Source organism: Cebus imitator, unplaced genomic scaffold (assembly GCF_001604975.1).
Source record: "Cebus imitator isolate Cc_AM_T3 unplaced genomic scaffold, Cebus_imitator-1.0 Scaffold9, whole genome shotgun sequence".
Classification (NCBI taxonomy): Eukaryota; Metazoa; Chordata; class Mammalia; order Primates; family Cebidae; genus Cebus; species Cebus imitator.
Genome location: NW_016107324.1, coordinates 6,182,194 through 6,200,145, shown reverse-complemented (window position 1 = coordinate 6,200,145; position 17,952 = coordinate 6,182,194). Strand labels below are relative to the sequence as shown.

General features: G+C 35.9%; 1 protein-coding gene across 11 annotated transcripts in view; it reads right to left on the bottom strand.

Moving 5' to 3' along the window:
- Positions 1 to 17,952, bottom strand: part of GABPB1 (GA binding protein transcription factor subunit beta 1) — a 79,176-nt gene that overhangs the window by 2,387 nt on the left and 58,837 nt on the right. For 7 of the 11 annotated variants that reach the window (XM_037744349.1, XM_037744367.1, XM_037744383.1 and 4 more), the window contains 2 exons: positions 11,349 to 11,534; positions 7,976 to 8,091 (listed from right to left, as the gene is read on the bottom strand). In XM_037744349.1, the coding sequence (XP_037600277.1) occupies positions 7,976 to 8,091; positions 11,349 to 11,534 (302 nt within the window). The remainder of the gene's footprint in view (positions 1 to 7,975; positions 8,092 to 11,348; positions 11,535 to 17,952) is intronic. The other 4 variants (XM_037744352.1, XM_037744371.1, XM_037744384.1 and 1 more) reach the window with 1 other exon arrangement.

Genomic DNA, 17,952 nt, shown 5'->3' with positions numbered 1-17,952 from the left:
TTACCGCTTTTAAAACTATTTTCATTTACAGTAGCAAGTAAGATAATTCACCTTTAAAATAAAGAGTGATGATCAAGATCGGTATTTCCTAAATATATTATTTCATAAGCAAATAAAATACTAAATTATCAATAAATTATATATGTACAAAATATGTAATAAATTCCCCAGTAAGTTGAGAGCTGAAACACAAATCCAATCCAATGAAAATGGTATTCTTTCTCCTCTTCCTCCTCATTCTGCCCCTATTCAGTTATCACAGGAAAAACACAGAAAAGCATTTCAAAGAACCCATTCCCACATCTCTAAGTAAGCAGGACAAAAGTTCAACCTGCACAGACTAAAGCTCAAGGTCAGTTTCCATTGTCTTAGGAATGAACCAATCTCATCACACATGCACAGGACCTCTTAGTGGGGTAGAGGCCAGGGGTAGGACTATCACAAGAAAGGTAGGTCCACACTGGACAAGACACTTGGCCGGAGGAAACTAACAGTGAGTGGTTGGCAGACTGCTGGGGAAGCATGGTATGTGGTTCTCTTTATTCTGTATATCCACACTGCCTCCTTGACTCTTGCCTGTTTCGAGCACCAAAGGATTCCTCACCTTCACTATTCACATGGTTGGTCTACAAGGAGGAGCATGAATAATCCTCCTGCGTTTCTGTGATTCCACTTCCTCCCCAACAATAGTTTTTCCCATGGGCCCACCAGATATGGGAGTGATTCATTTGGAGACAAGTGGTTTCCAAATCTCCCAATTACACAAAATGTACAAGTAAAAGAAAGGAATATGCCTTACCCCCAATTTAAGCAATGCCCAGGCCCTATCCTGCTGCCTCCCTACACTTCTACTCTTCTCTTATCCTAACACTAGCCAAGATGATAGTGCAGGAACAAGTCAGAAAAGACACCCTAGGATGAGTCCAAGGTAATCAATCAATGTCAGTCCCCTGGCTACAAACTATGCAGGACTTTAAGAACACAAATGAAAGGGGTGAGGGGTGGAACGTTGGATGTTACTTCCCAGGAGCTAGACCCCACCTCTGGCAGGAGTGCCCATAGCCATGCATGTGTTTCAAAACTTTACATGTGGCTGAACACAGTGACTCACACCTGTAATGTCAGGACTTTGAGAGGCCAAGGCAGGTGGATCACTTAAGCCTAGGAGTTGGAGACAAGCCTGGGCAACATGGCAAAATCTCTACAAAAAAATACAAAATTTAGACGGATGTAGTGGCATGCGTCTGCAGTCCCAGCTACTTGGGAAGCTGAGGCGGGAGGATCATTTGAACTCAGGAGGCTGAGACTGCAGTGAGCAACTCCACTGCACTCCAGCCTGGGTGACAGAGCAAGACTCTGTCTCAAAAAAAATAAATAAACAAAAATGTACATGTATGTGAAAAATAAGATCAATCCTTTGGTAGTCAAAGTTTTGAACATGGGTAAAAATTTACCTTGATTAGCAGGAAATATTGGAAGAAGTTAACTTTAAAGTTAGTATTACCTATTTATTACCATTTAAAGTCAGGAAAGGATTCACAATTGTTGCACAAGATGAAAGCAAACCAAGTGAGGTAGTTTAACAGTGAAAACAGCTTAATTCTATTTTCCATATTGCATATTTTAATTTCAAGAAATACAATTTATCTTGATAAAAATGAAAAGATAATACCCTTCTGCCTACTAGGTGAAATAAAAAACTCATTTTCACAGCATTTTTGGGCTAATTCTATAAAACCTGGAAGACAAAGATCATTAGCACTGCATGCTGAATACAATCTTTAAGAATGAAAGTATAATGAACACTATAAAATTTTTAAGAGTTTTCACTATTTTACTTACTTCTCAGAAATATAGGTATTTGGGGAGAGAATCTTTTTGCCATCTCACTTTTCAAAGCAAATAAAAATACCTAAAAAGAGGAAAATATTACTCCCTTTTTTTTTTTTTTTTTTTTTTTTTTTTGAGACAGAGTCTTACTCTGTCACCCAGGCTGGAGTGCAGCGGCGTGATCTCAGCTCACTACAACCTCCACCTCCTGGGTTCAAGCGATTATCTGCCTCAGCCTCCCCAGTAGCTGGGATTACAGGTGCCCACCACCATGCACGGTTAAATTTTGTATTTTTAGTAAAGATGGGGTTTCACTATCTTGCCAGGCTGTTCTTTAACTCCTGACCTCAGGTGATCCACCCGCCTCAGCATCCCAAAGTGCTGGAATTACAGGTGTGAGCCACTGCATCCGGTCTTATTTTACTCAGGGATCCTTTGTTTCCAAATTTATTTGTCAAATGTTTACTGAACACGTATAACACGGAAGACACTTCCTTCATTTAAACAGTAGTTTGGTTGTTTCACACATAAATAGTGCAACAGACTGGCATTTGAGGTTTATATTTAAATAGAAATGCCAATCTTATGACTTTCATCTTTTGCAATAAATCCACAACAAAAAGAATTTTCACATTTTTAAGTAAACATAGTTTAGCCTACCAATATGTAATACTAAAACATTTTGACCGTAACAGTCTAACATTAAAGAATTCCAAGAAAAATACATCCTAATGATCATTAAGATTTGGTAGCAATAAGGAAAACATTTACCTTATGCTACAACTACAAATCCAAGCAATATATTATTACTATTACATTAGTAATGGAATAACAGAGCAAGAAAAGACTCAGTTTGCTTTTTAAATTTTAAACATGATTCTTGCATTCTGCTTGACTAGCAGCAATGACTGCTAACAGTTTTATCATTTTTTAATATATAATTTGCTAATATTCAAATTTATATTTTGCTTTTCCTGTTATAAAGCAAAAATGTCATTACAGTGATTTATCTTCTACCATACTTCATATAAATTTTAGAAGGATAATAATAGCAACTAATTTATTAAGCATTTACTGTATGCCACCCATTATACTAGTCCTTCACATGCCTTCTCATTTAATCCTAACAACAATCTATAGTAATGTAGGTACTGTTATCCCTTTTTACTGATGAGAAAGCTAAGTCTTGACAGGTTAAATAACTTGATCAAAATCACACAATCAGACAATTACAAAATAAAATTTAAATCTAAATTTGATTTCAGACCCACGTTCCTCACCACTAAATGTTTTTTAAAAGAGAGAAACTGGGAAGGGGTATGTGAGCTGTTTGCTTGTGTGTAAACACCAATTTTCTAACTGCTCTGGGACACACATGACAACTATGATTTTGTTTTTATAAATAAAGTTTTATTGAAATACAGCCACACCCATCCATTTTTAAATTGTCTATGGCTGCTTTCACTACAATGGCAGAATTGAGTAGTTGACAAAGAGACTGTAGAGCCGATAAAGCCAAAAATATTTGGTACCTGGCCATTTACGGAAAAAAAAAACTTTGCCTTCTCCAGCTTTAGAAAAAAAGACTTATCAAAGTGATATGGACTGGGTGCTGGGCATGCAGTGGCTCACGCCTGTAATCCTAGTACTTTGGGAGGCAAAAGCAGGTGGATTGTTTGAGCCCAGGAGTAAGAGACCAGCCTGGGCAACAAGGCAAGACCTTATCTCAAACTCCTGACCACAAGTGATCCTCCCACTCAGCCTCCCAAAGTGCTAGGATTACAGGTATGAACCACTTTGCCCAGCCACAAAACTTTGTCTCTACAAAAAATACAAAAATTGGCCACACATGGTAGTGCATGCCTGTAGTCCCAGCTACTCAGGAGGCTGTGAGGTGGGAAGATCGCTTGAGCCCAGGGAGGTCAAGGCTGCAGTGAGATGTGATTAGACCACTGCACTCCAGCCCAGGCAACACAGTGAGACTCTGTCTCAAAAAATACATAAATAAAAATAAATACAAATATACATACATACATAAAAACATTAATTTAAAAAAAGAAAGAGAAGAGATATGACCTAGATACGGTGACTTATGCCAGTAATCTCAGCTCTTGAGGATGCTGAGGTAAGAGGATCACTTGAAGCCAAGAGTCCAAGACCAGCCTGGGCAACATAGCAATACCCCCTCTCTACAAAAAGAAAAAAAAACTTAGCCGGGTATAGTGGTCCCAGCTACTTGGGAAGCTGAGGTGGGAAGCTTGCTTGAGCCAGGAGTTTGAGGTTGCAGTGAGCCATAATTGCATCATTGCACTTCTGCCTGGGTGACAAAGTGAAACCCAGTCTTAAACAAAACAAAACACCAGAGATGTGACTATAAACATTTTAAAATTTTGGCAGATCAGGAACAATAGCCATAAAAGAAAAGAAAAACTTTGCACCAAATAAAACACTTTATAAAGTTTACAGCAGTCAGTTTTTAAAAGAACACTAAGGATCTAAAATCTACCACAAGTTAAAGGAAACAAATATTTTATTAAAAATAAAATTTACAGCTGTGCAGTGGCTCACGCCTATAATCCCAGCACTCTGGGAGGCTGAAGCAGGCGGATCACCTAAGATCAGGAGTTTGACCAGCCTGGCCAACATGGTGAAACCCTGTCTCTACCAAAAATACAAAAATTAGCCAGGTGTAGTGGGGCATGCCTGTAATCCCAGCTATTTGGGAGACTGAGGCAGGAGAATCACTTGAACCCATGAGGAGGAGGCTGCAGTGAGCCGAGATCACGGCACTGCATCCAAGCCTGAGCAACAGAGACTCTATCTAAAAGAAATAAAATAAAAATAAAATTACTAATCAACATATTTATCTCTAACATCCATGGCAAAGAAAACGTAAAATAAAAGCATTTCCTGAAGTCACACAATAAAGTAAGTCAGAGAAAATCTTTTATTCCTAATACACTAAATACATTTCTTCCACATGTACAAAGATTAATTTCAATTCAGAATAGTCTAATGTTGTTTATTTTTGGAAATCTGTAAAGAACACTCTTCCTCCAAAAATATCTTCAATGCAATAATAAATGGAAGATATAATTATGTACATTATTGCAATTTGATATCTTACTCATACTTTTCCCTCCAAAAAACAAACCTATTTTATTTTCTATATTGCCATATGTAGCTACAAAATTTACAATACACTTTCTACAATTTAATGTAATTTTTCCAGAGATTCTTGGCAAACCACCCCAAAGTTAGTTGGGAAACTGTAAATACAAGGTTTTAACACCTTTTTTTTTTTTTTTTTTGAGACAGTCTCGCTCTGTCAACCAGGCTGGAGTGCAGTGGCGCGATCTTGGCTCACTGCAATCTCTGCCTCCTGAGTTTGAGCAATTCTCCTGCCTCAGCCTCCCGAGTAGCTGGGATTACAGACGCATGCCAGGGTCTGGCTAATTTTTGTATTTTTAGTAGAGACAGGCTTTCGCCATGTTGGCCAGGCTGGTCTTGAACTCCTGACCTCGGGTGATCCACCCGCCTCGGCTTCCCAAAGTGCTGGGATTACAGGTGTTAGCCATTGTGCCTGGCCAATTCTAGGCACCTTCTTTATGGACATTAACTCTGGTCATTACATTCAGTACACAGAGAAAACCCAAATGTTAGATTTTATATAGAGTTAATTTTTAAATTTCTTTAAAGCAAAGTTTCTCAATCTCAGCATTACTGATATTTGTGGGCCACACAGCTCTTTTTTTTGGTTGTTTTGTTTTGTTTTTGGGATGGAGTCTAGCTCTGTCACCCAGGCTTTAGTGCAGTGGCATGACCTCGACTCACTGCAACCTCCGTTTCCTGGGTTCAAGCAATTCTCCTGCCTCAGTCTCCTGAGTAGCTGGGATTACATGCACCTGCCACCACACCCAGCTAATTTTTGTATTTTTAGTAGAGACAGGGTTTCACTGTGTTGGCCAGGCTGTTCTCAAACTCCTGACCTCGTGATCCACCCACCTCGGCTTCCCAAAGTGCTGGGATTACAAGGTGAGCCACCGTGCCCAGCCAGGCCACACAATTCTTTACTGTGGGAGACTGTCTTGTGCATTATAGGATGTCTACCCAGCCTCTACCCATTAAATGTCAGTGGAATGCCACTAGTCATGACAACCAAATATGTCTCCCCACACTGCTTTAGAAAAACTTTTTCAGTTAATGGTCAAGCTGCCCCTTAAGAGTATAAAAGTCTGCCCCCAAGATAACCCCATTGGCCACCTAAGAAAATAAATTCAAAATAATGACTTCATGTATTATAAGGAAATGATTACCTGGTTTGGTGAAAACATTGGAGGTCATCTCTTCATTCTATATCTCCAGCCTACCACTACCTGTACACTCACTGTATGCTTCCAGGTTTCTCTGAAATAGCCCTAAGAGGTCATGCAACCTTGATTTGAACGTTTCCAGTGATGGAGAATAAGATTTCCATTACCAGAAAGCTCTAATTACTAAAATCAAAACAAAGCAAGCAAACAAAAACCAGTGTTCTTTATACCAAGCTAAAACTCAGTCTCCCTAAAGCTCCACCTCCTTGGCCCCAGTTACTTTATACACCTCTCAACTCATACTTCCCTGTTATTTGCAATTATTTTCCCTGGTCTCTCAGACTGTAAGAGAGAAATACAGCTGAACTTTGAAGGAAACAGCAATGCTCACTGGTCACTATGCAAATAAAGGTATAGGCTGCACATACATTGTTTAAAAATATAATTTGTTCAATTAAATAAACTTACATTTAATAAAAATTCAAGTAATTTTAAAATAATACTTTATTACATAAAGCAAAGTACATGACAATTTTTTTACCTTATGTGTCTGAAAAAGGTCATCTGACATATCAGAAAAACACAACAAAAATTATTAAATAATAAGTATACTGATACCATTCAATGGGAAAATTTTTAGTTTGTGAATAAGGACTTCAACATCCTGCACATCACTTTAAATCTTGAAGAAATAAAACAATGCAATATCAATATTTAAGGTCATAATTTTAACAAATATTTTGGTTAAGTCATTAATCAGATTCTTTTAAACTCAATAATATATTTGTGGTGTGGCCAAAGATGTACCAGTCTTATATTTACATGAATTTAGAAAGGGTATTTTCTCATTACCTTTAGTTTGACTTATGTTGCCTTTTAGTGACTTATTTTTTAAATCTCCATTCTACAAGAACCTTTACTAAATGTTACTAAATATTCACCAAATTTACTACACACACATATCAGATAAAAATATTGTATGACTGTGCTGACTTTTTCAATTCTCATAAAAACCCAAAAATGGAGACATTAAATTCTAGTTTGGAATACAATAAAACTGAAACTCAGAAAGATAAGATTTGTTGCTTCAACGCTAATGCAAGAGGTGGGATTCAAACTCAGCTCATTCAATTTCAAGTTCAGTGGCTGCAGCTGTTCTTTCAAAGTTATTCAAGAATAACTTTGTTTTCATTTGATATAACTTATCAAGTTCAGGAAACAAAATTTTATTTATAGTCAGTCAAGAAGAAAACCTGTGGGACAACTATGGTTTGGTTACACCTACAAACTGTTTTACACTTACAAGCTACTTTGAGAGAAGGGAAAAAAAGTTTAATCCTATGAACAGCTAGTCTAAATTCATTTACTTTCCCTGAAATAAGCAATTATCTACCACTTTAAAAAAATAACCTATATGACAAACATTAACCTTCTTTAGGAGGACCCACTAGCCCAATTAGGCATTTGAGTTTCAGTTTTGAATGAAAAAAAAAAAATTTAGCCAATATATACTGGTATTTTCCTTTAGTAACTTGTAAGAATGGTGTATTTACGTTTAAAATATAAAGGATGAAGTGCAAGAACCAAAGACATTCCAGTGTTATCAAATGACAGACTGTTATAAACAAATTCTTCACTCACTCATTCATTCATTCAATATTTATTTATTGAGGGCTTGCTATATGTATAAGGCAAAAATAAACAAAATGAAAATACTATGCACTTTCATTCTGTATCAAAACAATACTGTCAGTAATAAATATAAAAGACAAAAAAAACTGAATTTATTTTGGATGACTGCAGCAAAGCACACCGGGTAAAAGACTCCTTACTTCTATTTCTGCAGATTCCACCCGGTTTTCAATTATTTCGATACACTGTCTCTTAGCTGGTGGTTCTTCACTTATAACAGTTTCTTCAGCAATGTCTGTTGCTGGTACTGTTAATACTAAAATGAAAAAAAAGTATGCATTACTTCATTTTCAGAGACTTTATTAAAAATAGAACTAGTCTTGACATTGTTGATGCTACTCATCTAAAATAAATATATTCCAAAACAATGATTCCAAGTCATTGATTTGCTTTTTATGAGACTATCCATATTTGTCTTTTTTACCTTCTTGCTTTTTTACTGAAATCTACTTATTAAAGTACCTACATATATTTTTTTAATTGTATAGATAATATAGTCATTCATGACTCAAACATCAAAATATTTTACAAGTATATTTTGAGAGGCCTCATTGCCCACCCCTGCTAACAGATAATCATTTTATTAATTTATTATCCTTATATTAATTTGTTTAGAAATTAGTATATATTCTCATTTTTCTTTCCTACATAAAAGGTAGCATATATACACTACATATATTGTTCTGTGTCTGCTTTTTTCACTCCAAATACTTACAGTATCTTACATCATTACATAGAGAGCTTCCTTTTACTTAGCTGCATAACATCCACGATATGGATATCTCATTATGAGCACTGACTGTTCATAACCATTGCTTGTTTTTGTATTGGACTGTTGGACTTTTTCTCAATTTTCAGTAGCTTTTTATATAAATGTAAATATAGAGAAAGGCTGGCCTTGTTTTGCACAGCAGCACAGAAACATAAAAACAACTGTGCAAGCTGAAACCATGTGAAGCCATCTTAATAATCACAATGGGGAAAATTACAATTGTTCTATGACCTTTAAAATATTTTGCCAAAACATGAAAAACTCTCTTAGTGACAGTTATAAATGTAAATAAAAATTTAAAACTAGTAAAACTAATATTTATCTAGTACAATGTAATTTAAAGCATTAAATACTGAGAATTCGAGTTTTACTTCTTTTTATTCATGACATTTATAAATTAATTGAGAATTTATAACTTTTATTAAACTGTACAGTCTATATAATTCACATGTCAGCTATATATTTTTAATTCAGGAAGGTTTTAAAAGTTTATTTCTTTAATATTCAGTAGAACTCTCTCATTGCTATTCTTTTCCAGGGTTTTCCTTATTCTTCTTCTCTCTGCCCTTCAACATAAACTTTAGAATCCATTTGGCTAATTATAGAAAAAAACTTGATCTTTGTTATGGGCTGAATGGTACTCCCACTCCCCAAATTCACATATTGAAGTCCTAACCCCCAGTACCTCAGAATGTGACTCTATTTAGAGACAAGGTCCTTAAACAGATAGTTAGGGTAAAATGAGATGGGCCCTAATCCAGTATTACTGGTGTTCTTACAGGAAGAGGAGATTAGGACACAGATAACACACACAAACAGGTCGACCATGTGAAGACAAGCCAGAAGACGCCCATCTGCAAACCAAAGAGAGCAGCCTCAGAAGAAACCAAACCTGCCAACACCTTGATCTTGCACTTCTAGCCTTCAGACCTGTGAGTAATCACTAGTCTGTATAATGATACAGGTTTTGGAAACAATGTTACATCTGTTTGATACAAATATTTTTAAAGTTTTCTTCTTTTCTAAAAATTAGAATTAGTTCTATAATACTTTGTGAAAGCATCTGACCCTAATCCAAATTTCAGACCAGCTATCAGCAGATTTCAGCAGAGTGGGACAGAAAGGCCTCCCAATCACAGGTCAAGGGGTTCCTCTTCTATGGCTAGAGCAACAAACTCCTTTCTTGAAATGGTCTCTATTCAATGCCATGCCTCCTCTGTCACTCAAAACCAAACCTGATTTAGGCCAAATTGTACCTCTAGCCCTGCCCTTCACTGGCCATGAAAGGTACATGTTCTACAATCCTACTCATTTTCTTTACTTTCTTTCTTTCTTTTAGAAACACGGTCTCACTTTGTCATCCACACTGGAGTACAATGGTGCAATCATAGCTCACTGCAGTCCCAAACTCCTGGGACCAAGCGATCCTCCTGCCTCAGCCTTCCAAGTAGCTGGGACTACAAGTGCATACCACCATACCTGGCTAATTTTATTACTTTTATTTGTGTAGAGATGGGTATCATTATGTTGCTCAGGCTGGTCTTGAACTCCTGGCCTCAAGCAATCCTCCCACCTCAGCATTCCAAAGTGTTGGGATCATAGGCATAAACCACCATTCCCAGTCCTAGTCATTTTCTTAAAGATTATGTGCCGACACTTTTTTAGGGGGAGACAAGGTACAGGGCAATGCTTAGGCACTTTCTGCAGCTTCTCTCTCTGCCTCCCGCAGTATTCATGCCCTATTCTTAGTCCTGCTTGCAGCACTTCCTGCTCAGTCTGGGGCCCTATCCTTCTGGAAAAGCATGTTTGTCTTTATTGCTGAGTTTAATCCCTTTTCTTTACTTGATGTACCAGTGTGGATTTCCATCACAGTCCTCTTGCCCTGGCTGTAATGGCTTCAGATGCTTTTGGCACACTTAAAATGTGGAATTCTGAGGTTTTCTCAGCGTTTGAGTTTCACTGAAAATATAGTTGAGGCTTTTGTTCCATCCATCTTGTTAGCCTTTGTGGCTTCCAAAAGGAGAAAAATGTTAGAATTCACAATAAAGCTGCTAAAAGTTGCTACCATATTCCTACTAAAAGTCCAAGTTCATTTTTTTTTTCTTTTTTTGGAGAAAGAGTTTCTCTCCACTGCCCAGGCTGGAATGCAGTGGCACGATAACAGCTTCAACCTCCTAGGCTCTAGTGATTCTCCCACTTCAGGCTCCCAAGTAGCTGGGACTATCGGCAAATGTCATCATGTCTGTTTAATTTAAAAAAATTTTTTTAGACATGGGGTTTCACTATGTTGCATAGGCTCCAACTTCTTTCTAAGTAGCTTTTTCTTACATGGTATTTTTAAAAGCTCACATGGTATTTGAATTGCATTAAATGGTCTAGAAAACTACTGTCCCACGCTGATCTGAATTATTTATTTCATGTATTATTTGTGGTGACATTTAAGTTCATTTTTTCCACCAGAATACTTTGGGACCAATTTCTCTTTATACCTAGTATATACTCAGAGAAATCAAGCTAATTTAATTTTAATTATCCGAAGCAATAAAATTAGGTAATTAGGTCTAACTGCAAAGGGTCATACAAATATAATTCAAGGCAAAAATAAATGCTTTGGAACACATATCACAATTTCCTGAGAATTAAAAATAAACATAGTCTTTTTGGACTACAGAGAAGACTTAAAGAAAATAAAAATAAAAAAATAAACAAACATAAACTTTATATAAATGTCTACTACTAACCTTGTTGTCCATCTGGCATGGTCACAATGATGGGCTGACCAATTCCACTGGTTGGAATAGAGTGCAAATTTCCAAGCTGAATTCCATCTGTGACTATTGTGATGACTTGCTGACCCCCTGAACTAACTACTTGCTGAATTGCACCATCTACAGATTCTGCAGTAACCACTTCCTCCGTGGCCACTACTGGAAAAAAAAAAAAAAAAAAAAAAAAAGAAAGAAAATTCAGCAAACATACATAACAGTATGAATAGAAACCTATTTTTGCTTTGTCTGCTACTTTTGCTTTCTCTGCTTCTTTCTTTTCTTTTCTTTTCTTTTTTTTCCCTCCTCCCAAATAGAGACAGGGTCTCATTCTGATGCCCACGCTGGAGTGTAGTGACACAATCATGGCTCACTGCATCCTTGAACTCCTGCACTGAAGTGATCCTCTTGACTCAGCCTCCCAAGTAGCTGAGTACAGGTACATACCACCATGCCTGACTAGTTTTATTTATTTATTTTTTTAGAGATGGGGTCTTGCTATGCTGGCCAGGCTGGTCTCAAACTCCTGGCCTCAAGCAAGCCTCCTGCCTTGACCTTCCAAAGTGCTGAGAATTATAAGCATGAGCCACCACACCGGGCCTCCTGCTTCTTTCTTATCCAGGAAAACTTGTACAAGATTTTAAAATTCAGTCTCCAGTGGTGCTGGAGATATCTATGTAACCAGTTGATTACAAGTCTCATAATTTACAATACATAAGTTCCAACTATCTTTACATGTGAGTGGTTAAACAATTTCTCTTCATTTGGCTGTATGAGGTACAAAATTTAGAAGATCTAATATCATGACAAAGGTTATATCTGTTTCGTAAAACCTCACAATTAAGTTGGGTACTGGTGGCTCAAGCCTGCAATTCCAGCACTTTGGGAGGCCAAGGCGGGATGATCACTTGAGAGACTAGTTCAAGTTCAAGACTAGCCTGGCCAACATGGCAAAACCCCATGTCTACTAAAAATATAAAAATTAGCTGGATATGGTGGTGCACGCCTAGAACCCTAGCTACTCAGGAAGCTGAGGCAGGAGAATTGTTTGAACCCGAGAGGTGGAGGTTGCAGTGAGAAGAGATTGTACTACTGTCCTCCAGCCTGGACAACAGAAGACGACTCTGTCTCAAAAAAAAAAAAAAAAAAATTCACAATTCATAAGATGATCTGAATATGACTATACTCCGTTTACATTTGTGTATGAGTTGACATACAGAATAAAGAATATTCTCTTTTTGGATTAAGTAAGGATTTGCCTTAATAATCAGTGGCATACAGATGTGGTACTATGTGACAGTAAATAGTATAATATATTAACATTTCCATAAATAAAATCCCTAAATATGCTCTAAATAATTTATGACAGCCTTACAGAGGATTCCGACAGCTAAAGCAGCACCGTGGCCTTGGCTGGGTAGAGGAATCACAAGTTAATACTGCCAAAATCCTTTCTCACAGGCAATCCTACACCCAACTAATGAACCCAAAAGATATGTACAAGAACATGCATAGTAGATTTATAATAGTAAAAAACTACAAACAAGCCAGATATTCTCTGATAATAAACAATGGTAGAGTCAAACATTGAAATAATATGCAGCAATTTGACTATATGCAAAACATGGATGAACCTGACCAAAAAACAAAAATGAGTGATATAAACCAGACACAAAAGAATATGTACTGTCTACCTTCCATTTATGAACTGAGCAATGTTTACACAAATAATGTTTACAATTATTCAATATATACCCTTTGTGATAATTCCTCAAACTGTACACTTATAATCTATAAACATTTCTGTACATTAAACCACACTTCAATTAAAAAAGCATCAAAAGAAATGATAGTAACGGATTACTATCTATACAATTTTTAAAAATTTTCCTATCAGCCTCACGCCTATAATCCCAGCACTCCAGGAGGCCGAGTCAGGATGATCACTTGAGCCCAGGAGTTCAAGACCAGCCTGAATAACATAGTGAAATCTTGTCTACAAAAAATTTAAAAATTAGCCAGGTTTGGTGGCTTACACCTGTAGTCTCAGCTACCTGGGAGGCTGGGGTGAGAGGATTGCTTGCCTGGGAGGTTGAGGCTGCAGTAAGCAGTAATCACACCACTACATTCCAGCCCGGGTGATACAGTGAGACTCTGTCTCAAAAACAAGAAAAAAAAAAAAAAATCCATGTATAATAATACCTCGTAAAAAGGAGAGAAAGGAGGAAATGGGAAAGATCCTGATGGAATGACATCTAATTAAAGAAATGACAAATTAAGAAAAATCATTGAAACTCCTAATGTAATAATTGATTCAAGCAAGGATCAGTAGTGGTGCTAAAAGCATTGGTAAAATCTTGTGGAGAAATAGAATATTCAAATGTTCTCAAAGTATCCCACCAAAGATTACTATTAGTTGCAAAGGGGAAAATCTACCTGAAAAGACCCGGCAGTCATCATTCTACCAAGTGGTCATTATCAGGATGGGCTGATATTATGTGCTTCCTTATGTAGTGTAATGGGAGGTTATAAAAAATCACTGGTGTACTTCCTGGAAATGTCTGAACTAAACCTGACTATACAGGACATCTGGGGGACAACTTGAAAATGGACCATATGTCAGATGATGTTTTAAATCAATGTTGATGTTTTTAGAAAATAAAATGGAGCTGTGGATAGAAAGCTATCCTTGTTCTTAGGAGATACATGCCAAAGTAAAGGTGAAGTATGATGTCTGCAGCCTACCTTCATATAACTTGGCAAACTAAAAGTGTGTGTGTGTGTGTGTGTGTGTGTGTGTGTGCACATGCATACATGTGTCAGAGAACATACTGGAATGACAAGATGTTAACAGTTGGTGAATACAGGTGAAAATTATACAGGTTCATCCTCCAATTTTTCCATGGGTTTAAAAACTGTCAACATATAAAAAAATTTAATTATAACTAGTTCAAAAAGAGGAATAACATTAAAAATTATTTCTAAATGGCATGGTTTTTAATGTGTTATTTAAGGCAATACTTTACAAAAATTGTAATTAAAACAAACCGCTCTCTACTAAAATCAAGCTACCATCAGTTATACAATTGCTCTTAAATATGCTAAGTTTCTATCAACTCACAGTAGGACATCACGGATATCAGTGATCATAGGATTTACTAAGACAGAGAGACCATAAATATAGGAACTATTTTTTTTTTAAATGGCAGGATAAATACTCGGAAACTAGTTTTCAAGATGTACTCAACAGGTCTGGCTTCCACTCTGGTACTGTGTCACTTAGTAATCAAGGATCACAATACAAACCGCAGATCACTCAAAATGCAAACAACCTTTATGTTTTGAGCTCTCTTGCAATTTTTGTTTGCCTTAATTAGGTTTTATCACCAAGCACTTAAGAAAATTTCAGGAAGATAATTACAAAATGAAATATAGGACATAAAATAGTAATATATTCAACAGTACTACTAAGATTTTCAAACATATTAAGTATTGCTTTGATTTTTTCAAAAAACTATCCATATGAAAAAGAAATGTTCACCCGAGTTGAATGCTAACTACAGATAGTAAATATTTTAAAGCATAATCATATGTAAGAAATTTCTAAGATCACACACAAGGCACAACTCAAGAACTTTCATCTTTGCACTATTTGCAATGACTGTTATTAGAGTTCTGGCCTTTCATCTAAAAAGCTTTCTTTTTAAGTTGTGCTATGGTTAAGATATTTAAGAAAAAATTAAAAGGAAACCAATTACGTAAGACAAAGTACCCCCCAGAAGCCCTAAAAATAATCAGTAAATAAACAGTAAAATGTTGAAACATGAAAGAATAAAAGAGAAAGCCTAACAACTCTTAGAAGGTTATTGATTTTAAAAAATATATTTGTGTTCCAAAATGTAAAGCTCCCTGGATAAAAAATAACTATAATAACATAAATATTCACTGATCTCATTCAAAAATCAAGCTGTAAAATTTAAAGAATACCTAGATAATCTGCAGCACCTTTGAAGAAATCTGACATCTCTTCTTCAACAAGAATTCTGAATTCAGATGCCATAAAAATGAAATAAGGGAAGAAAACTGTCTTTAAAATGTCCTAAAAGATGGAAATTTCTACACAGAAACATTTAAACAATAAAATAGAAACTGTTTACTGAAGAAAAAAATAAACTTTTTGAAGGTATTGTGGCTGCAGTTTAACCTGAAATTAAAAACAAAAAGCAAAAACAAAACAATCTCATGAGGCCCAGTACGTATCCCTTAAAGCCAATTGAGTTGTATTACCCTATTTTTGACATAGACCAAAAAACAATGTGCAAAACAGACCTGGTTCAAATTTCACTTTTAGGGAAAAAGGAAGGAACTTTTATTTATTGTTTTTCTTTTTGAACTCCTGTTTTGATGTATAAGAAAGGAGAGAACTTTTAAAGCTACCAGATGCATTACACCTTTGGAAAAAACACTTTATTACTAATTAACAAAAGTTGCTCTAAAGACAAAAAAGAAGGGTAAACACAGATGTCTAATCAAGGTATTATATAATTGAGCCACAAGGAAGAATAAAGCTAAGCAAAGAAAAGTTATTACAGGTCTGTAGGCCAGAGCTACAAAATAAGAGATTTATGAAATAATATTTTGAAGGACCAGATAACTACACTACAGATGTAAGGTCTACGTCTTAACTAATCACAGCTTCTGATTATATATCCCAAATGACTCTCAATTCTATTCACTTACTGTCTCTGTCAAATCTTCATTCATGCTATCATCATAACTCTTCCCTGGTTGACTGTATTAGACTTCAAACAAAACTTCTTTCCAACGCATTCTTTTAAACCTACCAAAGTGATCATTTTTAAAGTCCTATATACTCTCACCTTTAACCACCTTGAGTGACTCTTCCACTTACTGGGTTTAGCCACCGTGGCCTCCAAGTCCCCTAAAAAGTCCAGCTCTTTCCTGCCTCAAAAGCTTCACATGTCCCTCTTGCTAAAATGTTCTTCCCAAAACCTTACCCTGACTAATGCCTACTTTAATTTTCAGTTTAAACGTTTCTTCCTCTAGGAAGATTCCATGATCCACTAGAGTGGCCTGCAAGCCTTAGTAGAAAGACAGGAAAATGTGATTGCTTCTGTATACTAATAAATAATGTACTACATGGTGGTGGTATTCTCATTGGAAAAAATATATCTGCAATTCCCAAAAAAAAAGGAAAAAAAGCTTTTACTTTGTCTATTCATTTTGGAATGACTTTCAAAACGAAAATTACACAAAATGATATGACTTGGAATGAGTTCCTATCTATCTAAATCTTACCCATTCTTTAGCGCACAACTCAACATATTCCCCTCCATCACACCCACCCCCAATTCCAGCTAAAAATAATCTCTTTCCTGTGAACAATAATAGTAATTCAATGAGCTATTTTAATCAAGCACTGACAACCTGCTGTTATATTTGATTACAACATCAAGAAAAGACAGAGGTATCATTTGGTTTCTCAATGAAAGCATTACAATAGACATTATAAGGTTCTCATGGGACTACCATTGAAATGTGTGGTATATGTCAAAAATGGTACAAATATCATTTCCATTTTCTAATGGAAAGTCAATTCCATTGACTTCCACATGGAGATCATTTCCATTTTGCAAGTCATTCCAAAATGAAGGGACATGAAGGTGCTATTTAAAGCCATAATTCCTGAGTGAAATGACATGGTACCCTGGACAATTACAATTGACTTCTCTTTATATATAGAACCATGCCAACCAGTTTCCACTTACAATGCAGTCCATCTGCTGCTACATTCTGGCTATTTTGTACCCAGAAAAAAATGTTTATTGTACCACTTAGCTAGTAAAAAAAAAAAGAATATGAGCAGTAACAATCAGTGTACCGATGGTGCTTACACTATATTTTGGTTTACCATCATTTAAAAAGGGCAAGACAGTAGCAGAACACTTATTTCAACAGACTACCTATTACTAGAAAAAGCTACAGAAACAGATACATTCCAAAAGTAATAGTCGGAATAGTGATGTTTTTGCTTGAAATAAGATAAAATGAAAATTACACAAATAATTCAAGATTGTATAATTCAAATATTATAAACCAAATTATAAACATTCTAAAAGAGCCCACAGATAATGTGAATAAACTGCATGGGAGAGACGGTACATTATAGTGGTCACAGACACATACCTTGGGAATCAGTCAGACTTGGAGTACAATCCTCCTTTCTCTATTTAAATTATAGTCATATGCCTGTTGATAAACTTATTCAACCTCCACAAACCTGTTTCATTATATATATAATGGAAGTACTACTACTGTATTTTCCAAATTCTAACAAGCCCTTGAAAAGATATATATAAACATTTCTAGAATCAGGATGAGTCTGATGATTGATTCTAAAGAAACTAGACAGCCAGGAATCAGAGAAATAATTTGTGGCAGATTTAGCTTTGAGTATGTGCAAACTGAACTCTGGGTTGTTTATACTGGTGGTAACAAACTTTTACTTAATTCTCTTTTTTTTTTTTTTTTTTTTTTCCAGGTTACCACATTGTATTTA